This window comes from Oncorhynchus masou, chromosome 10 (assembly GCF_036934945.1).
Source record: "Oncorhynchus masou masou isolate Uvic2021 chromosome 10, UVic_Omas_1.1, whole genome shotgun sequence".
Classification (NCBI taxonomy): Eukaryota; Metazoa; Chordata; class Actinopteri; order Salmoniformes; family Salmonidae; genus Oncorhynchus; species Oncorhynchus masou.
Window position 1 is genome coordinate 48679797 of NC_088221.1, and position 24730 is coordinate 48704526.

At 46.9% G+C, this 24730-nt stretch overlaps 1 protein-coding gene across 1 annotated transcript in view; it reads right to left on the reverse strand.

Annotated features, from left to right (window-relative positions):
* Window positions 1–3596: 3596 nt before the first annotated feature.
* ints6 (integrator complex subunit 6) overlaps window positions 3597–24730 on the reverse strand; it is a 57694-nt gene continuing 36560 nt past the window's right edge. Inside the window, 10 exon segments of the mRNA XM_064976954.1 lie at window positions 3597–4302; window positions 6076–6169; window positions 7550–7915; window positions 8068–8269; window positions 8517–8659; window positions 8800–8923; window positions 12297–12512; window positions 12635–12745; window positions 19915–20009; window positions 22533–22659. Of these exon segments, the coding sequence (XP_064833026.1) occupies window positions 4209–4302; window positions 6076–6169; window positions 7550–7915; window positions 8068–8269; window positions 8517–8659; window positions 8800–8923; window positions 12297–12512; window positions 12635–12745; window positions 19915–20009; window positions 22533–22659 (1572 nt within the window). The 3' untranslated portion in view covers window positions 3597–4208.

Genomic DNA, 24730 nt, shown 5'->3' on the forward strand with positions numbered 1-24730 from the left:
AGTGGGTCAGAAGATTACAGACACTCAATTAGTATTTGGTAGCATTGCCTTTAAATTGTTTAACTTGGGTCAAACGTTTCGAGTTGCCTTCCACAAGCTAACCACAATAGGTTGGGTGAATTTTGGCCCATTCCTCTTGACAGAGCTGGTGTAACTGAGTCGGGTTTGTAGGCCTCCTTGCTCACACATGCTTTTTCAGTTCTGCCCACAATGTTCGATAGGATTGAGGTAAGGGCTTTGTGATGGCCACTCCAATACCTTGACTTTGTTGTCCTTAAGCCATTTGGCCACAACGTTGGACGCATGCTTGGGGTCATTGTCCATTTGAAAGACGCATTTGCGACCAAGCTTAAACTTCCTGACTGATGTCTTGAGATGTTGCTTCAATATATCCACGTACTTTTCCATCCTCATGATGTCATATATTTTGTGAAGTGCACCAGTCCCTCCTGCAGCAACGCACCCCCACAATGTGATGCTGCCACCGCCGTGCTTCACGGTTGGGATGGGTGTTCTTCAGCTTGCAAGCCTCCCCCTTTTTATCCTCCAAACATAACAATGGTCATTACGGCCAAACAGTTCTATTTTTGTTTCCTCAGACCAGAGGACATTTCTCCAAAAAAGTACGATCTTCAAATCGAATCAAATTGGTCACATACACATGGTTAGCAGATGTTAATGCGAGTCTAGCGAAATGCTTCTAGTTCCGACCGTGCAGTAATATCTAACAAGTAATCTAACAATTCCACAACTACCACCTTATACACACAAGTGTAAAGGAATGAATAAGAATATGTACATATAAATATATGGATGAGTGATGGCCGAACGGCATAGGCAAGATGCAGTAGATGGTATCGAGTACAGTATACACATATGAGATGAGTAATGTAGGGTATGTAAGCATATACAATGGCATTGTTTAAAGTGGCTAGTGATACATTTATTACATTAATTTTTTTATTATTAAAGTGGCTAGATTTGAGTCAGTGTGTTGGCAGCAGCCACTCAATGTTAGTGATGGCTGTTTTACTGATGGCCTTGAGATAGAAGCTGTTTTTCGGTCCCAGCATTGATGCACCTGTACTGACCTCACCTGGATGGTAGTGGGGTGAACAGGCAGTGGCTTGGGTGGTTGTTGTCCTTGATCTTTTTGGTCTTCCTGTGAAATCGGGTGGTATAGGTGTCCTGGAGGGCAGGTAGTTTGCCCCGGTGATGCGTTGTGCAGACCTCACTACCCTCTGGAGAGCCTTACGGTTGTGGGCGGAGCAGTTGCTGTACCAGGTGGTGGGACAGCCCGACAGGATGCTCTCGATTGTGCATCAGTAAAAGATTGTATTTTTGGTGACAAGCCTAATTTCTTCAGCCTCCTGAGGTTGAAGAGGCGCTGTTGCGTCTTCTTCACTGCGCTGTCTGTGTGGGTGGATCAGTTTGTCCGTGATGTGTACTTTCCACCTTCTCCACTACTGTCCCATCGATGTGGATAGGGGCTGATCCCTCTGCTGTTTCCTGAAGTCCACGATCATTTCCTTAGTTTTGTTGACGTCGAGTGTGAGGTTATTTTCCTGACACCACACTCCGAGGGCCCTCACCTCCTCCCTGTCGGCAGTCTCGTCGTTGATGGTAATCAAGCCCACTGTAGTGTTGTCTGCAAATTTGATTGAGTTGGAAGCGTGAATGGCCACGCAGTCATGGGTGAACAGGGAGTACAGGAGAGGGCTGAGAACGCATCCCCAGTGTTGAGGATCAGCGGGGTGGAGATGTTTCCTATCCTCACCACCTGGGGACGGCCCGTCAGAAAGTCCAGGACCTGTCCTCATGTGCAGTTGTGAATCGTAGTCTGGCTTTTTTACGGTGGTTTTGGAGCAGTGGCTTCTTCTTCCTCCCTGAGCAGCCTTTCAGGTTATGTGGATATAGGACTCGTTTTACTGTGGATATAGATACTTTTGTACCTGTTTCCTCCAGCATCTTCACAAGGTCCATTGCTGTTGTTCTGGGATTGATTTGCACTTTTTACACCAAAGTACGTTCATCTCTAGGAGACAGAACGCGTCTCCTTCCTGAGCAGAATGACGGCTGCGTGGTCCCATGGTGTTTATACCTGCGTACTATTGTTTGTACAGATGAACGTGGTACCTTCAGGTGTTTGGAAATTGCTCCCAAGGATGAACCAGACTTGTGGAGGTCTACAAATTTCTTTCCTGAGGTGTTGGTTGATTTCTTTTGATTTTCCCATGATGCCAAGCAAAGGGGCACTGAGTTTGATGGTCGTCCTTGAAATACATCCACAGGTACACTTCCAATGGACTCAAGTGATGTCAATTAGCCCATCATAGAAGCTTCTAAAGCCAATGCATCATGACACTAACATCAAAAGTCTCAAAACTTTTCTTGAAAGTACAGTGACATAAAACAATTATGCTGATTGTGTGTGTTGACTTTATTTACATGGCCAAGTCACAGGTTAAAATAGAAACTTTATTCATGGAAATACAAAAAAAAAAAAAAAAAAAAAAAAAAAAAGGCCTTCCTCTGAACATTCTCTTTAAATAATTCTCTAAAGGTATTTACATCTATACAGCGTATTCAAAATACTCTCTTTTGGTAGCGTCCTCTTTATAAACAAAAGACAAGTTTGGCAACTATTTGGTCCCTGTATAGGAGGGTAGGGGAGGTATTGGAAAGGAGATGGGAGAGATAAAAGGGGAATAGGGGCAGGGAGGATTGCAAATGTTGTGGTGTAAACTGCCAGTCAGACATCTAGGGCCTCAATTCTACACAATTGAATGTCCAACGACACTTAACTGTTACACTACAAAAGAGATTTAGTTTAGGATTGCAGTAAAGGGTAACTAAGTGGTTGTACGGGGTAATTGCTAGTGGCACGGATGCTATTGCTAACCTTTCAATTATTGTCTGTTTCCTGAGGCTCGTCTACTACCCATCACAGAGGGTTCTTTTCTGTGGCACGTTGATAACAGCATTGAGATGGTACGCTATTATTATTATTATTATTATTGTTGGGAGTTTGGTTTATCCTTCTAGCTAAAATCCAGAACTGCTAAGATGACTGACCCGTGACGTTCCTCTTGCCTACAAATATGGAGTTCCATGAGAGTGAAATGTGGGCTTCAGTTTAGGTTGTGTAGCTGCAGCCTATTTTAGATGAACCTTTTCATGGCAAGATTAGGAAGTCATGAGGGAGGGGAGTAGCCAACCCTTTCTGTTGGTGAATAGAGTAAAAGGAGTGTTTCTATTGGTGGAGTGGAATGCCTATCAGGATTAAGTGAATAACCAAAATGGGGACAAACCCACAACAAAAATACCACAGAAAGAGAGAGGGAGATGACTAGAAAGAGAGATGACTCGAAAGAGAGATGACTAGAAAGAGAGAGAGGGCGATGACTCGAAAGAGAGATGACTAGAAAGAGAGAGGGCGATGACTAGAAAGAGAGATGACTAGAAAGAGAGATGACTAGAAAGAGAGATGACTAGAAAGAGAGATGACTAGAAAGAGAGATGACTAGAAAGAGAGATGACTAGAAAGAGAGAGGGCGATGACTAGAAAGAGAGATGACTAGAAAGAGATGAGAAAGAGAGATGACTAGAAAGAGAGGGCGATGACTAGAAAGAGAGAGGGCGATGACTAGAAAGAGAGAGGGCGATGACTCGAAAGAGAGAGGGCGATGACTCGAAAGAGAGAGGGCGATGACTCGAAAGAGAGAGGGCGATGACTCGAAAGAGAGATGACTCGAAAGAGAGATGACTAGAAAGAGAGATGACTAGAAAGAGAGAGGGCGATGACTCGAAAGAGAGTTGACTAGAAAGAGAGATGACTAGAAAGAGAGAGGGCGATGACTAGAAAGAGAAAATGGAAAAAAAACATGAAGCCACCTAAAGATTCATTTGAAACCTAAAACAGTGTTCCTCTTTTGGCCCTGAGGTTGTTGGAAACTTTTTACAATCTAATTTGAACCCCCTCCCTTAGCAATATCAGTTCATCATACCATCACTGATGAGACACGCGTCACACAGTATACACTGACAGAGACAGACAGGTCAACAGCACTCATTTCATTGCTTGGGTTAGTTCATACACTGCCCCTTCTCTATAGGAATATTTCAGCCTGGGTAAGGGCTGCAGGTTGAGGGCTGAGGGTGGGGAGGAGCGGTTAGGTCTAAGGGTCCGGGGAGTGAAGAGTTGTCCATTAGAACCCGTCTAGGTGGTTCATATTGTTGGCTCTGTTATGGATCTCTTCTAGAAAGTTCTCCAGCTGTTCTATCAGCACCCGCTTCTTGAACCTGAATAAAAGAGAATAGAACATGGTCACTGATACAGAACAGAATACGGTAGAACAGAACATGGTCGCCGGTAGAGAAGTAGAACAGAACATGGTCGCCGGTAGATTAGTAGAACAGAACATGAAGTAGAACAGAACATGGTCGCCGGTAGATTAGTAGAACAGAACATGGTCGCCGGTAGAGAAGTAGAACAGAACATGGTCGCCGGTAGATTAGTAGAACAGAACATGGTCGCCGTAGAGAAGTAGAACAGAACATGGTCGCCGATAGATTAGTAGAACAGAACATGGTCGCCGGTAGATTAGTAGAACTTCTCTGTGGTTTATATATAAACACACATACACACACTGCTCAAAAAAATAAAGGGAACACTAAAATAACACATCCTAGATCTGAATGAATGAAATATTCTTATTAAATACTTTTTTCTTTACATAGTTGAATGTGCTGACAACAAAATCACACAAAAAGTATCAATGGAAATCAAATTTATCAACCCCTGGAGGTCTGGATTTAGAGTCACACTCAAAATTAAAGTGGAAAACCACACTACAGGCTGATCCAACTCTGATGTAATGTCCTTAAAACAAGTTAAAATGAGGCTCAGTAGTGTGTGTGGCCTCCACATGCCTGTATGACCTCCCTACAACACCTGGGCATGCTCCTGATGAGGTGGCGGATGGTCTCCTGAGGGATCTCCTCCCAGACCTGGACTAAAGCATCCGCCAACTCCTGGACAGTCTGTGGTGCTGTTGGTGGATGGAGCGAGACATGATGTCCCAGATGTGCTCAATTGGATTTGGGTCTTTGCTCGTCCTTGCACAAAGGCGGAGGTAGCGGTCCTGCTGCTGGGTTGTTGCCCTCCTACGGCCTCCTCCACGTCTCCTGATGTACTGGCCTGTCTCCTGGTAGCACCTCCATGCTCTGGACACTACGCTGACAGACACAGCAAACCTTCTTGCCACAGCTCGCATTGATGTGCCATCCTGGATGAGCTGCACGACCTGAGCCACTTGTGTGGGTTGTAGACTCCGTCTCATGCTACCACTAGAGTGAAAGCACCGCCAGCATTCAAAAGTGCCCAAAAAATCAACCAGGAAGCATAGGAACTGAGAAGTGGTCTGTGGTCACCACCTGCAGAACCACTCCTTTATTGGGAGTGTCTTGCTAATTGCCAATTTCCACCTGTTGTCTATTCCATTTGCACAACAGCATGTGAAATTTATTGTCAATCAGTGTTGCTTCCTAAGTGGACAGTTTGATTTCACAGTAGTGTGATTGACTTGGAGTTACATTGTGTTGTTTAAGTGTTCCCTTAATTTTTTTGAGCAGTATTTTTTAACTTTTATTTTACCTTTATTTAACTAGGCAAGTCAGTTAAGAACAAATTCTTATTTTCAATGATGGCCTAGGAACAGTGGGTTAACTGCCTGTTCAGGGGCAGAATGACAAATTTGTACCTTGTCAGCTCGGGGGTTTGAACTTGCAACCTTCCGGTTACTAGTCCAACGCTCTAAACCACTAGGCTACCCTGCCGCCCCATATAAATATATATATTAGCTACTTCAAGGGGTCTTAAAAATGTAAAATCAAATAGCTAAATGATCATTGGTAGGACCTTCTTAAAACAATTCCATATAGTTTAGTAGACCACACCCACCTTAGACAGGGCTTCGACACCAACGGGTTAAAAACTGTCAGCCAAACAGGAATAAAAAGAGCTGATCATGTTCTACTTTGACTCAGGTCTGTTTAGAAGCGTGTGTACCTCACCTTGCAGCTTCTTTTATAATGTTCTGGAGAAATATCAACCGTGTGTCAAAGCTTCCTTGGATCTGCTTCAGGAAGTAGAAGATTTTTTCATAGTCTATAACAACAAAAAAAAGAGAGAGAGAGAAGGGAAGAGTCAAGCACAGTGAGAGCTGCTGATGAAACTAGAGAACTTTCCATTCAGGGATTTCAGACCAGACATCAACGGTAGGCTATGAGACAAGGTCTAAGGGGTAATGATTGGACACAGAGTCAGTGAAGTGAATGACGACCATCACACAGCCAGTCTATAAACATACAGGCCACAGATTAATGACTATCACACAGCCCTCAAAACCACTGTTTTCCAACCCTGGTCCTCCAGTTTCCTCACAAAGCAACCCTGGTCCTCCAGTTTCCTCACAAAGCAACCCTGGTCCTCCAGTTTCCTCACAAAGCAACCCTGGTCCTCCAGTTTCCTCACAAACCAACCCTGGTCCTCCAGTTTCCTCACAAACCAACCCTGGTCCTCCAGTTTCCTCACAAACCAACCCTGGTCCTCCAGTTTCCTCACAAAGCAACCCTGGTCCTCCAGTCCCCAAACCAACCCTGGTCCTCCAGTCCCCAAACCAACCCTGGTCCTCCAGTCCCCTCAACAGTACAATGTTTCGTTGTAGCCCTGAACAAACACCTCATTCAGCTCATTGAGGGCTTGATGATTAGTTGACAAATTGAATCAGAAGTGCTTGTCCAGGGTTACAATAAACATGTGTACAGTTGGGGTACTGGAGGAGCAGGGTACTGCCCCAGACATACAGGCCACAGATTACACAGCCAGTCCCCAGACATCCAGGCCACAGATTACACAGCCAGTCCCTAGACATACAGGCCACAGATTACACAGCCAGTCCCCAGACATACAGGCCACAGATTACACAGCCAGTCCCTAGACATACAGGCCACAGATTACACAGCCAGTCCCCAGACATCCAGGCCACAGATTACACAGCCAGTCCCTAGACATACAGGCCACAGATTACACAGCCAGTCCCTAGACATACAGGCCACAGATTACACAGCCAGTCCCTAGACATACAGGCCACAGATTACACAGCCAGTCCCCAGACATACAGGCCACAGATTACACAGCCAGTCCCCAGACATACAGGCCACAGATTACACAGCCAGTCCCTAGACATACAGGCCACAGATTACACAGCCAGTCCCTAGACATACAGGCCACAGATTACACAGCCAGTCCCTAGACATCCAGGCCACAGATTACACAGCCAGTCCCTAGACATCCAGGCCACAGATTACACAGCCAGTCCCTAGACATCCAGGCCACAGATTACACAGCCAGTCTTTGGAAACATCTGGACCAACAGCTTCACCATAAAATAACAATTACATCTAAATTAAGTCGTTGGGGAAAAGTGAGGCAACTTTCTCTGGTTGCCGTGGCAGAGTGTGGGCGTGGCGGCCCCTGGTTACGTACGTCTCCCGGGTTTCCGTATCTCCTTGGTGATGAGGGCTCGTAGTTCGGTGTTGACCTCCAGACTCTCGCTGTTCATCACCTTCTTCAGCTCAGCGGGGGAGGGGTACCGGGCCGGGCACTGCTCCTCCACCACACCCCCAGTCTCTCCTCCATCCTCACTGCCCTCTGAGAGCTCCACCTCCCTGGGAAGCCCGTTCTCCTCCTCAGTGTCCCCATCAGCCTCCATGCGGTTCCCTGTGCCGGGGCCGTCTAGAAGGGGTCCAGAGAGGATCTCTCCTGGTTGGACCGTTGTCCCGGTCTCACACGTCTCTGGGTTGTAGAGGTTTCCAAACACAACCTCTGAGTCGGACTCACTCTGGTCGCACTCTGTGGAGTGTCAGGGACAGTCGTTTATAACTAACATGTTACTTAACTAAAATACTGTCACTTCCTTTTACAGACTCCGCACTTCAAATATTTATGTTTTAACACACAGGTGCTCTGACAACAATGGCACAGAGCTTGTGTGAGTGTCTCACCGGTGAGGGGGGGTCTGAAGGGGCTGGCGGCAGGGCTGACGGGGGGCGAATAGGCTCTGCCGGGGCGCAGTAGAGGGGACATGCACCGTCGTCTTTTAGGACCCCCACCCCCGACCCCGTGCATGTTGGAGTCACTCCCCGGACGCTTGCCCTTGTTCTGGGGACCCGTCACAAACTCATCGGCCTCGTCAATCATCATCCCCTAGAGAAACGGCAACGGAAAAGACAGGATAAACAAAAACGTACTATTACAACTTCACTGTTAGAATTGTTAAAGCAAACAACTGACATTTGTCCAGAAAAACATGTCGACTCATAAGAGCAATCAATCACAGATGTTTTCAAAAAAACAAATAAGAGTTTGCGAAGTTTTGACCAGCTGATTTCAGATACTCCGAAGTGGAAGGGAACGGTAGTGAGAGTGATTTCTGTAGACAGCCAGGTCCTACCTTCTTGTCCAGTTTGAAAGGATTCCCGAAGGTGTGCAAGCGTTTGGGCTGTTCAGGGTCTGCGTCTCTGAGGGGTTGCGGAAGGGCTTTGAGGAAGTCCTGGTAGTTCCCCATCTGGGCGATGGGCACACTGTGCAGCTGGTCTGGAGAGACAAGAGGACACAGGAAGACTTGGGCTCAAATTTCAGTCTTCGTCTCGTCCTTAACAAAACTGGTAGCGAGAATAATTCAACGCAAATTACAATTAATTCTGGAACTGAATCACACACACACACACACACACCTGTGTCCTGTCCTCGGAGCAGACAGGTGGTGCTGAGCAGGTTCCTCCTCATGCGGCTCAGCTGATCCAGGAGGTGCATTCTGGGAATGTCGTAGGCGTTCCGGAAACCCTGAGGTTTCAGACTCTACACAGGGAACAGCGAGGAAGAGCGAGTATTGACACAGTAGATCAGAAAAGCAACACGATGGGGTAGTATTATATGAAACGGTACTACAGTCAGTCATGGGGTACTACAGTCAGGGGGGGTAGTATCCTATGAAACGGTACTACAGTCAGTCGGGGGGGGGGGGGGGTACAGTCAGTCGGGGGGGGGGGGGTAGTATCATAAAACGGTACTACAGTCAGTCAGGGGGGTAGTATTATATGAAACGGTACTACAGTCAGTCGGGGGGGGTAGTATTATATGAAACGGTACTACAGTCAGTCAGGGGGGTAGTATTATATGAAACGGTACTACAGTCAGTCAGGGGGGTAGTATCATATGAAACGGTACTACAGTCAGTCAGGGGGGGGGGGGTAGTATTATATGAAACGGTACTACAGTCAGTCAGGGGGGGGTAGTATCATATGAAACGGTACTACAGTCAGTCAGGGGGGTAGTATTATATGAAAGTCGGTGAACTACAGTCAGTCAGGGGGGGGTAGTATCATATGAAACGGTACTACAGTCAGTCAGGGGGGGGTAGTATCATCATGAAACGGTACTACAGTCAGTCAGGGGGGGGTAGTATCATATGAAACGGTACTACAGTCAGTCAGGGGGGTAGTATCATATGAAACGGTACTACAGTCAGTCGGTACTACAGTCAGTCAGGGGGGTAGTATCATATGAAACGGTACTACAGTCAGGGGGGGGGTAGTATCATATGAAACGGTACTACAGTCAGTCAGGGGAGGGGGGGTAGTATCATATGAAACGGTACTACAGTCAGTCGGGGGGGGGGGTAGTATCATATGAAACGGTACTACAGTCAGTCAGTCAGGGGTACTACAGTCAGGGGGGTAGTATCATATGAAACGGTACTACAGTCAGTCAGGGGGGGGGGGGTAGTATCATATGAAACGGTACAGTCAGTCAGTATCATATGTACAGTCGGGGGGGGGGTAGTATCATATGAAACGGTACTACAGTCAGTCAGGGGGGGGGTAGTATCATATGAAACGGTACTACAGAAACGGTACTACAGTCAGTCGGGGGGGGGGGTGGGGTATCATATGAAACGGTACTACAGTCAGTCAGGGGGGTAGTATCATATGAAACGGTACTACAGTCAGTCAGGGGGTAGTATCATATGAAACGGTACTACAGTCAGTCAGGGGGGGGTAGTATCATATGAAACGGTACTACAGTCAGTCAGGGGGGGTAGTATCATATGAAACGGTATACAGTCAGTCAGGGGGGGTGTAGTATCATATGAAACGGTACTACAGTCAGTCAGGGGGGGGGGGGGGGTAGTATCATATGAAACGGTACTACAGTCAGTCAGGGGGGTAGTATCATATGAAACGGTACTACAGTCAGTCAGGGGGGTAGTATCATATGAAACGATACTACAGTCAGTCAGGTCAGGGGGGTAGTATCATATGAAACGGTACTACAGTCAGTCGGGGGGGGGGTAGTATCATATGAAACGGTACTACAGTCAGTCAGGGGGGTAGTATCATATGAAACGGTAAATACAGTCAGTCAGGGGGGTAGTATCATATGAAACGGTACTACAGTCAGTCAGGGGGGGGGTATCATATGAAGTATCATATGTATCATAAACGGTACTACAGTCAGTCAGGGGGTAGTATCATATGAAACGGTACTACAGTCAGTCAGGGGGTATGAAACGGTATCATGTAATCACTACAGTACTACAGTCGGGGGGGGTATCATACGAAACGGTACTACAGTCAGTCAGGGGGGGGTACTATCATATGAAACGATACTACAGTCAGTCAGGGGGGTAGTATCATATGAAACGGTACTACAGTCAGTCAGGGGGGTAGTATCATATGAAACGGTACTACAGTCAGTCAGGGGGGGGGTAGTATCATATGAAACGGTACTACAGTCAGTCAGGGGGGGGTAGTATCATATGAAACGGTACTACAGTCAGTCGGGGGGGGTAGTATCATATGAAACGGTACTACAGTCAGTCAGGGGAGGTAGTATCATATGAAAGTCGGTACTACAGTCAGTCAGGGGGGGGGGGAACGGTACTACAGTCAGGGTAGTATCATAGTGAAACGGTACTACAGTCAGTCGGGGGGGGGGTAGTATCATATGAAACGGTACTACAGTCAGTCAGGTCAGGGGGGTAGTATCCTATGAAACGGTACTACAGTCAGTCAGGGGGGGGGGTAGTATCATATGAAACGGTACAGTCAGTCAGGGGGGTACAGTCAGTCAGGGGGGGGGGGGGGTAGTATCATATGAAACGGTACTACAGTCAGTCAGGGGGTAGTATCATATGAAACGGTACTACAGTCAGTCAGTCAGGGGGGGTAGTATCATATGAAACGGTACTACAGTCAGTCAGGGGGGGGGTAGTATCATATGAAACGGTACTACAGTCAGTCAGGGGGGGTAGTATCATATGAAACGGTACTACAGTCAGTCAGGGGGGTAGTATCATATGAAACGGTACTACAGTCAGTCAGGGGGGGTAGTATCATATGAAACGGTACTACAGTCACGACAGTCAGTCAGTCAGGGGGGTAGTATCATATGAAACGGTACTACAGTCAGTCAGGGGGGGTAGTATCATGTGAAACGGTACTACAGTCAGTCATGGGGGGTAGTATCATATGAAACGGTACTACAGTCAGTCATATGAAACGGTACTACAGTCAGGGGGGGTAGTATCATGTGAAACGGTACTACAGTCAGTCAGGGGGGGGTAGTATCATATGAAACGGTACTACAGTCAGTCAGGGGGGGGTAGTATCATATGAAACGGTACTACAGTCAGTCAGGGGGTAGTATCATATGAAACGATACATATACAGTCAGTCAGTCAGGGGGGTAGTATCATATGAAAGTCGGTATCTGAAACAGTCAGTCAGGGGGGGGTAGTATCATATGAAACGGTACTACAGTCAGTCGGGGGGGGTAGTATCATATGAAGCGGTACTACAGTCAGTCAGGGGGGGGTAGTACATCATATGAAACGGTACTACAGTCAGTCAGGGGGGGGGTAGTATCATATGAAACGGTACTACAGTCAGTCAGGGGGTGTAGTATTATATGAAACGGTACTCACTGTTTTCAGGGGGGTAGTATCTAACAATGTTGGTATCATAACGATTTGGTGCTGTCGTACTACCGTGGTACCGGTGTACAGTGCACCATGATTACACACGTACAAATATGTTATAGAAACGTAGACTTTACACCATACAGAGAATCACGGCTGATCTACACAGTATCTCTACGTGAGCATCTCTAGAGATAACATGACGTCTTCATCCTCAAGCATCACAGCTAAGGGCCGTTCGGTGCTGCTGACCTTGTTGAGAGGAGCCAGCTGAAAGCCAGAGAACTCCTTAGAGTTCAGCTCCAGGGGCAGGGCGGCCGTCTCTCCTGTGATGCTGGCCAGAAGCTGAGTGAAGTCTCTGCGCTGGGCCAGAGAGATGTCCCCACCACGGTCACGCACCTTGATGCCACCCTCCGCTGCCACCTTCTTAGCTAAAGATGCTATCAGCCGCTCGTACTCTATCTTGGTCTGGGGAGGAGATACATGGATGGTTATGGAAGGAAGAGTGAATGGAAACCAAGACAGTTTGCACTCACCAAGAGACACACGCACGGACAGACAGACGGGACAGAGACACACAGACACACTACCTGCTGGCTGAGCTTCTTGAGGTAGGACACCACACTGTAACTCAGACCATACTCCATGTTGTCGGCCAGGAGGTTAGGAGCTCCCATGATCCTTAGCGCCTTCCGGAGGGACTGCAGAAGAGTAGAGAAGGCATCATCAAGACCACACATCGCAACCAAAATACATAACGATGTCACCTAATTCCACCGCGGCAGCCACGTTAGCCTCTAGCGGAGGATATATCTCCACCGCCGCAGCCACGTTAGCCTCTAGCGGAGGATATATCGCCACCGCGGCAGCCACGTTAGCCTCTAGCGGAGGATATATCGCCACCGCGGCAGCCACGTTAGCCTCTAGCGGAGGATCTATCGCCACCGCGGCAGCCACGTTAGCCTCTAGCGGAGGATCTATCGCCACCGCGGCAGCCACGTTAGCCTCTAGCGGAGGATATATCGCCACCGCGGCAGCCACGTTATCCACCGCTAGGGGCTAACACTACCGTTTAAGTTTGGGGTCACTTAGAAATGTCCTTGTTTTTGAAAAAGCATATTTCTGTCCATTAAAACATCAAATTGATCAGAAAACACAGTGTAGACATTTTTAATGTTGGAATTGTTAATGTTTGCAATTATGTTAGCACAGCTGAAAACTGTAGTTCTGATTGAAGAAGCAATAAAACTGGCCTTAGACTAGTTGAGTATCTGGAGCATCAGCATTGGTCTTTGTTTCTGGCCATTTTGAGCCTGTAATGGAACCCACAAATGCTGATGCTCCAGATACTCAACTAGTCTAAGGCCAGTTTTATTGCTTCTTTATTCAGAACTACAGTTTTCAGCTGTGCTAACATAATTGCAAAAGGGTTTTCTAATGGTCAACTAGTCTTTTAAAATTATAAACTTGGATTAGCTAACACAACGTGCCATTGGAACACAGGAGTGATGGTTGCTGATAATGGGCCTCTGTACGCCTATGTAGATGCTCCATTTTTTTTAATTACAAAAAAAATCTGCCATTTCCAGCTACATTAGTAATTTACAACGACTATACTTTATTTATTTAACCAGGTAGGCTAGTTGAGAACAAGTTCTCATTTGCAACTGCGACCTGGCCAAGATCAAGCATAGCAGTGTGAACAGACAACACAGAGTTACACATGGAGTAAACAATAAACAAGTCAATAACACAGTAAGAAAAAAAATCTACAGTGCCTTGCGAAAGTAGTCGGCCCCCTTGAACTTTGCGACCTTTTGCTACATTTCAGGCTTCAAACATAAAGATATAAAACTGTATGTTTTTTGTGAAGAATCAACAACAAGTGGGACACAATCATGAAGTGGAATGACATTTATTGGATATTTCAAACTTTTTTAACAAATCAAAAACTGAAAAATTGGGCGTGCAAAATTATTCAGCCCCTTTACTTTCAGTGCAGCAAACTCTCTCCAGAAGTTCAGTGAGGATCTCTGAATGATCCAATGTTGACCTAAATGACTAATGATGATAAATACAATCCACCTGTGTGTAATCAAGTCTCCGTATAAATGCACCTGCACTGTGATAGTCTCAGAGGTCCATTAAAAGTGCAGAGAGCATCATGAAGAACAAGGAACACACCAGGCAGGTCCGAGATACTGTTGTGAAGAAGTTTAAAGCCGGATTTGGATACAAAAAGATTTCCCAAGCTTTAAACATCCCAAGGAGCACTGTGCAAGCGATAATATTGAAATGGAAGGAGTATCAGACCACTGCAAATCTACCAAGACCTGGCCGTCCCTCTAAACTTTCAGCTCATACAAGGAGAAGACTGATCAGAGATGCAGCCAAGAGGCCCATGATCACTCTGGATGAACTGCAGAGATCTACAGCTGAGGTGGGAGACTCTGTCCATAGGACAACAATCAGTCGTATATTGCACAAATCTGGCCTTTATGGAAGAGTGGCAAGAAGAAAGCCATTTCTTAAAGATATCCATAAAAAGTGTTGTTTAAAGTTTGCCACAAGCCACCTGGGAGACACACCAAACATGCGGAAGAAGGTGCTCTGGTCAGATGAAACCAAAATTGAACATTTTGGCAACAATGCAAAACGTTATGTTTGGCGTAAAAGCAACACAGCTCATCACCCTGAACACACCATACCCACTGTCAAACATGGTAGTGGCAGCATCATGGTTTGGGCCTGCTTTTCTTCAGCAGGGACAGGGAAGATGGTTAAAATTGATGGGAAGATGGATGGAGCCAAATACAGGACCATTCTGGAAGAATGTCTGCAAAAGACCTGAGACTGGGACGGAGATTTGTCTTCCAACAAGACAATGATCCAAAACATAAAGCAAAATCTACAATGGAATGGTTCAAAAATAAACATATCCAGGTATTAGAATGGCCAAGTCAAAGTCCAGACCTGAATCCAATCGAGAATCTGTGGAAAGAACTGAAAACTGCTGTTCACAAATGCTCTCCATCCAACTGTGACTACAACAGACTCACTGAGCTCGAGCTGTTTTGCAAGGAGGAATGGGAAAAAATTTCAGTCTCTCGATGTGCAAAACTGATAGAGACATACCCCAAGCGACTTACAGCTTACAAAAGCTATTAACTTAAATGCTCTCGCAGCAAAAGGTGGCGCTCGAAAGAAAACAAAGTATTAACTTCAGGCAAAACCAAGGGGCATGAAAAAAATTTTGCACACCCAAGCCCTTTTTTTCAGTTTTTGATTTGTTGGGCAAAAAAGATTTGAAATACGTGTCCGCCCGGTGTCCTCCAATAAATGTATTTTTCCATCAAGCTTTCACTTCATGATTGTGTCCCACTTGTTGTTGATTCTTCACAAAAAAATACAGTTTTATATCTTTATGTTTGAAGCCTGAAATGTGTCAAAAGGTCAAAAGCATATTTTGAAAATCTGAGAAAGTTTAAGAGGGGCCGAATATGCTAATGAGCCTGAGGCTTTAGTCAAGGCACTGTATATACATTGTATATACATTGTGTGTAAAAGGCATGAGGTAGGAGTGAATAATTACAATTTAGCAGATTAACACTGGAGTGATAAATGATCAGATGAACGTGTGCAAAAGAGCAGCAAAGTAAATAAAAACAATATGGGGATGAGGTAGGTGAATTGGGTGGGCTATATCGCGATGGACTATGTACAGCTGCAGCGATCGGTTATCTGCTCAGATAGCAGATGTTTGAAGTTGGTGAGGGAGATAAAAGTCTCCAACTTCAGAGATTTTTGCAATTCGTTCCAGTCACAGGCAGCAGAGAACTGGAAGGTATAGGCGGCCAAATGAGGTTTTGGCTTTAGGGATGATCAGTGAGATACACCTGCTGGAGCGCGTGCTACGGGTGGGTGTTGCCATCGTGACCAGTGAACTGAGATAAGGCGGAGCTTTACCTAGCATAGACTTGTAGATGACCTGGAGCCAGTGGGTCTGGCGACGAACATGTAGCGAGGGCCAGCCGACTAGAGCATACAGGTCGCAGTGGTGGGTGGTATAAGGTGCTTTAGTAACAAAACGGATGGCACTGTGATAAACTGCATCCAGTTTGCTGAGTATTGGAAGCTATTTTGTAGATGACATCGCCGAAGTCGAGGATCGGTAGGATAGTCAGTTTTGCTAGGGTAAGTTTGGCGGCGTGAGTGAAGGAGGCTTTGTTGCGAAATAGAAAGCCGATTTTAGATTGGAGATGTTTGATATGAGTCTGGAAGGAGAGTTTACAGTCTAGCCAGACACCAAGGTACTTATAGATGTCCACATATTCTAGGTCGGAACCATCCAGGGTGGTCATGCTAGGCGGGCGTGCGGGTGCAGGCAGCAAACAGTTGAAAAGCATGCATTTGGTTTTACTAGCGTTTAAGAGCAGTTGGAGGCCATGGAAGGAGTGTTATATGGCATTGAAGCTCGTTTGGAGGTTGGATAGTGTCCAAGGAAGGGCCAGAAGTATACAGAATGGTGTCGTCTGCGTAAAGGTGGATCAGGGAATCGCCCGCAGCAAGAGCAACATCATTGATATATACAGAGAAAAGAGTCGGCCCGAGAATTGAACCCTGTGGTACCTCCACCGGACAACATGCCCTCCGATTTGACACACTGAACTCTGTCTGCAAAGTAGTTGGTGAACCAGGCAAGGCAGTCATTAGAAAAGCAGAGGCTACTGAGTCTGCCGATAAGAATATGGTGATTGACAGAGTCGAAAGCCTTGGCCAGGTCGATGAAGACGGCTGCACAGTACTGTCTTTTATTGATGGCGGTTATGACATCGTTTAGTACCTTGAGCGTGGCTGAGGTGCACCCGTGACTGGCTCGGGAACCGGATTGCACAGCGGAGAAGGTATGGTCAGTGATCTGTTTGTTGACTTGGCTTTCGAAGACCTTAGAGAGGCAGGTCAGGATGGATATAGGTCTGTAACAGTTTGGGTCCAGGGTGTCTCCCCCTTTGAAGAGGGGGATGACCGCGGCAGCTTTCCAATCCTTGGGGATCTCAGATGATACGAAGGAGAGGTTGAACAGGCTGGTAATAGGGGTTGTGACAATGGCGGTGGACAGTTTCAGAAATAGAGGGTCCAGATTGTCAAGCCCAGCAGATTTGTATGGGTCCAGGTTTTGCAGCTCTTTCAGGACATCTGCTATCTGGATTTGGGTAAAAGGAGAAGCTGGGGAGCCTTGGGCGAGTAGCTGCGGGGGGCGGGGCTGTTGGCCGAGGTTGGAGTAGCCAGGAGGAAGGCATGGCCAGCCGTTGAGAAATGCTTGTTGAAGTTTTCGATTATCATGGATTTATCGGTGGTGACTGTGTTACCTAGCCTCAGTGCAGTGGGCAGCTGGGAGGAGGTGCTCTTTTTCTCCATGGACTTTACAGTCCCAGAACATTTTGGAGTTAGAGCTACAGGATGCAAATTTCTGCTTGAAAAAGCTGACTGCGTGTATTGGTTCCTGACTTCCCTGAACAGTTGCATATCGCGGGGACTATACGATGCTATTGCAGTGCGCCACAGGATGTTTTTGTGCTGGTCGAGGGCAGTCAGGTCTGGAGTAAACCAAGGGTTATATCTGTTCTTAGTTCTGCATTTTTGGAACGGAGCATGCGTGTCTAAGATGGTGAGGAAGTTACTTTTAAAGAATGACCAGGCATCCTCAACTGACGGGATGAGGTCAATATCCTTCCAGGATACCCGGGCCAGGTCGATTAGAAAGGCCTGCTCACAGAAGTGTTTTAGGGAGCATTTGACAGTGATGAGAGGTGGTCGTTTGACTGCGGACCCGTAGCGGATACATGCGATGAGGCAGTGATCTCTGAAATCCTGATTGAAGACAGCAGAGGTGTATTTGGAGGGCAAGTTGGTCAGGCTAATGTCTATTAGGGTGCCCATGTTTACAGATTTAGGGTTGTACCTGGTGGGTTCCTTGATGATTTGTGTGAGATTGGGGGTATCTAGCTTAGATTGTAGGACTGCCGGAGTGTTAAGCATATCCCAGTTTTGGTCACCTAACAGAACAAACTCTGAAGCTAGATGGGGGGGGGGCGATCAATTCACAGATGGTGACCAGGGCACAGCTGGGAGCTGAGGGGGGTCGGTAGCAGGCGGCAACAGTGAGAGACTAATTTCTGGAGAGATTCATTTTTAAAATTAGAAGTTCGAACTGTTTGGGCCTGGAATGTATGACAGAACTTTGCAGGCTAACTCCTCCCCCTTTGGCAGTTCTATCTTGACGGAAAGTGTTATAGTTGGGTATGGAAATCTCTGAATTTTTGGTGGCCTTCCTAAGCCAGGATTCAGACATGGCAAGGACATCAGGGTTGGCAGACTGTTTTACTCACTGCTTTAGCACAAACTTAGGGAGGAGGCTTCTGATGTTAACATGCATGAAACCAAGGCTTTTTCGATCACAGAAGTCAACAAATGAGGGTGCCTGGGTACATGCAGGGCCTGGGTTTACCTCCACATCACCCGAGGAACAGAGGAGGAGTAGGATGAGGGTGCGGCTAAAGGCTATCAAAACTGGTCGCCTAGAGCGTTGGGGACAAGGAACACAGAGCCTGAGTTCGCTCTTCAGCCGACAGATAAAACATAAATAAACACAATGGAGTACCGTGATTAATGGACAGTCCAGCAGGCATCAGCTATGTAGCCAAGTGATCATAGTGTCCGGGGGGCAGCCTTAGATGGAACAGGGAAGCCGCCACTACGCTAGAACACGGGCGACACGGCATGTAAAGTTAGTAGCCCGGGGGTGGTAGGGGGGTGTCTGCTCAGACTGGGGCCGGTTGAAGGCACAGCGGATGGAGTATTCGTCGGCAGATCAGATGTGGTGGTGCGGCGGGGGGCCTTGTCAACAGAGAATACAAGCCAGATGGCGAAAGAGGTATTGTAGAATTTTGTTTAATAGCCGGGAGAGGTGCCTGGCTCACGGCTAACTGGTAATAGCTTTGTGGCAGTGGCGTCAGCCACTATAGCCAATCGGTAGCAGCGGTGATCCGGTGCCAAGGTTCAGAGTTTACAGCAAGGATCCGGTGGAGTATTGGGCTCTAGCCGTGTATGAGAGAGGTTCGGGTGAACAGCTGAGTAGGCCGGGAGGTGGGCCTCAGGGATAGCTTCGGTACTGGGTGCCACTGAGGGTGCAAGCTAGCTGTGAAGATTAGAAGTATTGGCCCCAGGGATTACGGCAGGAATCCGGCGTTGTTGTGGAGAGACAGTCCGATACTGGTAGATTAGCGAGTATTATCCAGGCTAAGAACAGGGCTGGTATCTGTGCAAGAAGGTAAACGCCGCTAGCAGTGGCTAACAATGACTAAATAGCTTGTAGCTAGTTAGCTGGTTAGCTTCTAGAGGTTCTTGAAAATGTGTTCTAAAGTGAAAAATAATAGCGATACCGTATCACATTGGGTGAGGCAGGTTACCAGAAGGTATAATAAAAAAAAACGAAAAGAGATTGAAATACGGAAAATACAAAAAGTACACGAGAGGACGAACAAAACACGTCTTCACTGCTACGCCATCTTGGATCAATTTTATGTTCTTTTAAAGACAACATTTTTTTTGCTTTTCTTTCAAAAACAAGTACATTTCTAAGTGACCCCAAACTTTTGAACGTTAGTGTATGAATGTAAATATTTATATTTTTCTCTGGATTTTTGAAATTCTCTCATGACCTTTTTTGGGAACCTCTGAATTAGACCCTACACCATCTATCATTTTCACTCCCTCAGCTTTGGGAGACTTGTGCCTATGGCGTAGGTTGAACGTGATCACGTAACTGGGAGTGCCGAGGGGCTGGTTTGACATTCAGCCGTTGACTTACCCCAATGTAATAAAGAGGCATGGTCTTCAGGTAGTTCTCAAATGACTGACGCCATTTAATGGTGGGCTTGAACTTGTGCACCCGGATCAAGTCATCTGCAACACATACAGAGCAGGATTTAGGAGAGGTAGAGTGTGACCACTATGGCCAGAGACATTAATTATCATATTACCAGATGTTTTCCATATAGAATGTATTACAGTGTTTGCTTTGCTTTATCTTGGCCAGGTTGCAGTTGTAAATGAGAACGTGTTCTCAACTGGCCTACCTGGTTAAATAAAGGTGAACTAATAAAAATAAAAAAGTGTGTGTATGCTGTCTTCACAAAATGAATTTCCATGTAAATGGACAATAAAGTATATTGTATCATAACCACTACTGCCCTCTGCTGGCTTGGTGGGGCAACGTGGTGCACTACATTAGGGCTCATGAGGACAGGGATGCCTTTTCTAGACACAAGGTCAGGGCCCAGTTTCCCTGAACCATCTAAAAGGCTAAGTTCTTTGTGAGAACCTTCGAAGTAGCGTTGTTAAATCTCTGAGCTGTTACCCAAAACCATTGTTAATGAAGTTGCACTTGAAAACACTATTTAGTGATTGCCTCTGACCACTCGGAGAACAACGTTGTTAGATGTTTGTTTTTCTTCCCCTTCCGCGTCACTTTATATGAATGAGATCTTCTCTAAAACGGACTAAAGATGTTTATCGGTCTCTCTGTAACCATCGATAACTTCAGAACAAAGTTCAATAAAAATACAAAAGTTTACGTTTTTTGGCAAATTGTTACAAACAAGTGAAGGATTAAAAGATGATTAAAAAAAACAACAACAACAGAGGACTGCATTAAAAACAAACACAGTATAGCCTACATAGAACTAAATATTTAAAATCGCATTGAAATCAATGTCATGTTCATTTAAATTGAGTTTTATTTTGCCAATTGTTAGGCTACTGTCAGAAATGTTTGCCTCAATATATTTAATGTGTAAAAACATGCGTAATGATGTGCCAAATCTGGAGTCAATGTATTATTATAGAGCATTAGAATAAGCAGCCTCAAGGTTTTCAGCCATAGGTGACAATTTCTGATCCGTCGTCTGTATTGTGGACTGATGTTAAGGTCAGATTTGAACAGAGGAAGTGGATCCAACGAGCAACGCTGCCTTCATTTCAATCCTATCAGTATCGTCACACGCCTCAACGATGCACTTAAGCGACCGCACTCTGTGCGTTACGTTTTGGGAATAATGCACGTTACCATCTTCGGCTGTTGAAGGAACGATCGTTAAAACCGTCGTAAGCCTAAGATCCATCGCTAATGGGAAACTGGGCCCTGGGCCTCCAACCCTGTCCTTGGAGATACACCCCCCTGTAGGTTTCCACTCCAACCCACAGTTGTAATTAACCTGATCAGTCTTTATCAACCAGATATGTATTAGAATCAGGCGCTGTAGATTAGGGTTGGAGTGAAAAACCTACAGGACAGCATCTCTCCGGGAAGAGCATTGGGAGAACTGTTCTCGAAAGAATTTGGATGGGTCATACCAAGTAGATCAGAGGCAGCAGAACCGCATAGTTAGAGCATTAGGACGAGGCCCAGGGCTTACCCAGTAGAGGCAGTACAACAGGGTAGTTAGAGCATTAGGACGAGGCCCAGGGCTTACCCAGTAGAGGCAGTACAACAGGGTAGTTAGAGCATTAGGACGAGGCCCAGGGCTTACCCAGTAGAGGCAGTACAACAGGGTAGTTAGAGCATTAGGACGAGGCCCAGGGCTTACCCAGTAGGGGCAGTACAACAGGGTAGTTAGAGCATTAGGACAGGACCCAGGGCTTACCCAGTAGGGGCAGTACAACAGGGTAGTTAGAGCATTAGGATGAGGCCCAGGGCTTACCCTGTAGAGGCATTACAACAGGGTAGTTAGAGCATTAGGACAGGGCCCAGGGCTTACCCAGTAGAGGCAGTACAACAGGGTAGTTAGCGTATTAGGACAGGGCCCAGGGCTTACCCAGTAGAGGCAGTACAACAGGGTAGTTAGTGTATTAGGACAGGGACCAGGGCTTACCCAGTAGAGGCAGTACAACAGGGATGACAGGGCCCAGGGCTTACCCAGTAGAGGCAGTACAACAGGGTAGTTAGAGCATTAGGATGAGGCCCAGGGCTTACCCAGTAGAGGCAGTACAACAGGGTAGTTAGAGCATAGGACAGGGCCAAGGGCTTACCCAGTAGAGGCAGTGCAACAGGGTAGTTAGCGTATTAGGACAGGGCCCAGGGCTTACCCAGTAGAGGCAGTACAACAGGGTAGTCAGAGCATTAGGACAGGGCCCAGGGCTTACCCAGTAGAGGCAGTACAACAGGGTAGTTAGAGCATTAGGACAGGGCCCAGGGCTTACCCAGTAGAGGCAGTACAACAGGGTAGTTAGCGTATTAGGACAGGGCCCAGGGCTTACCCAGTAGAGGCAGTACAACAGGGTAGTTAGCGTATTAGGACAGGGCCCAGGGCTTACCCTGTAGAGGCAGTACAACAGGGTAGTTAGAGCATTAGGACGAGGCCCAGGGCTTACCCAGTAGAGGCAGTACAACAGGGTAGTTAGCGTATTAGGACAGGGACCAGGGCTTACCCAGTAGAGGCAGTACAACAGGGTAGTTGTAGGGGACAGGGTTGACACAGTTGAGAGCCGTGCTGGCCTTCAGGTAGCCAAAGGGCTGGCCCAGGTCACTGTACTTGGCACTGTTACTTACAAACACCTAGAGGATGAGGGAGGGAGAGGGGAACTGAGTGAGAGCACAAACAAACAAGCCCACCTTGTGTTGTATTGGTGTTGTGTATGGCGTGTCGTGTGTAGTACTGGGTGTGTAGTGTAGTACCGAGTGTAGTACTGGGTGTGTAGTGTAGTACTGGGTGTAGTACCGGGTGTGTGTAGTGTAGTACTGTGTGTAGTACCGGGTGTGTAGTGTAGTACTGTGTGTCGTACCGGGTGTGTAGTGTAGTACTGTGTGTCGTACCGGGTGTGTAGTGTAGTACTGTGTGTCGTACCGGGTGTGTAGTGTAGTACTCTGTGTCGTACTGGGTGTGTAGTGTAGTACCGGGTGTAGTACTGTGTGTAGTACCGGGTGTGTGTAGTGTAGTACCGGGTGTGTAGTGTAGTACTGTGTGTAGTACTGGGTGTGTAGTGTAGAACTGGGTGTAGTACCGGGTGTAGTAGCGGGTGTGTAGTGTAGTACCGGGTGTGTAGTGTAGTACTGGGTGTAGTACCGGGTGTGTGTAGTGTACTACTGGGTGCAGTATTGGGTGTGTAGTGTAGTACCGGGTGTGTAGTGTAGTACCGGGTGTGTAGTGTAGTACCGGGTGTGTAGTGTAGTACCGGGTGTGTAGTACCAGGTGTGTAGTACCCGGTGTGTAGTGTAGAACCGGGTGTAGTGTAGTACTGGGTGTGTAGTGTAGTACTGGGTGTAGTACCGGGTGTGTGTAGTGTAGTACTGTGTGTCGTACCGGGTGTGTAGTGTAGTACTGTGTGTCGTACGGGTGTGTAGTGTAGTACTGTGTGTCGTACCGGGTGTGTAGTGTAGTACTGTGTGTCGTAGAACCGGGTGTGTAGTGTAGTACTGTGTGTCGTACCGGGTGTGTAGTGTAGTACTGTGTGTTGTACCGGGTGTGTAGTGTAGTACTGGGTGTAGTACCGGGTGTGTGTAGTGTAGTACTGTGTGTAGTACTGGGTGTGTAGTGTAGAACTGGGTGTAGTACCGGGTGTAGTAGCGGGTGTGTAGTGTAGTACCGGGTGTGTAGTGTAGTACTGGGTGTAGTACCGGGTGTGTGTAGTGTACTACTGGGTGTAGTATTGGGTGTGTAGTGTAGTACCGGGTGTGTAGTGTAGTACCGGGTGTGTAGTGTAGAACCGGGTGTGTAGTACCGGGTGTGTAGTACCCGGTGTGTAGTGTAGAACCGGGTGTAGTGTAGTACCGGGTGTAGTGTAGTACCGGGTGTGTAGTACCGGGTGTGTGTAGTGTAGAACCGGGTGTGTAGTGTAGTACCGGGTGTGTAGTACCCGGTGTGTAGTGTAGAACCGGGTGTGTAGTACCGGGTGTGTGTAGTACCGGGTGTAGTACCGGGTGTTTGTAGTACCGGGTGTAGTACCGGGTGTAGTACTGTGTGTAGTACCGGGTGTGTGTAGTGTAGTACCAGGTGTGTAGTGTAGTACCGGGTGTGTAGTGTAGTACTGTGTGTAGTACTGGGTGCGTAGTGTAGTACTGTGTGTAGTACTGGGTGCATAGTGTAGTACTGTGTGTAGTACTGTGTGTGTGTAGTGAAGTACTGTGTGTAGTACTGTGTGTAGTACCGGGTGTGTAGTGTAGTACCGGGTGTGTAGTGTAGTACTGTGTGTAGTACCGGGTGTAGTACTGTGTGTGTAGTGTAGTACTGGGTGTGTAGTGTAGTACTGTGTGTAGTACTGGGTGTAGTACTGTGTGTGTAGTGTAGTACTGTGTGTAGTACTGTGTGTAGTACTGGGTGTGTAGTGTGGTACTGTGTGTAGTACCGGGTGTAGTACCGGTTGTAGTACTGGATGTGTAGTGTAGTACTGTGTGTAGTACTGGGTGTGTAGTGTAGTACTGTGTGTAGTACTGGGTGTAGTACTGTGTGTGTAGTGTAGTACTGTGTGTAGTACTGTGTGTAGTACTGGGTGTGTAGTGTGGTACTGTGTGTAGTACCGGGTGTAGTAACGGGTGTAGTACTGGATGTGTAGTGTAGTACTGTGTGTAGTACTGGGTGTGTAGTGTAGTACTGTGTGTAGTACCGGGTTTAGTACCGGGTGTGTAGTGT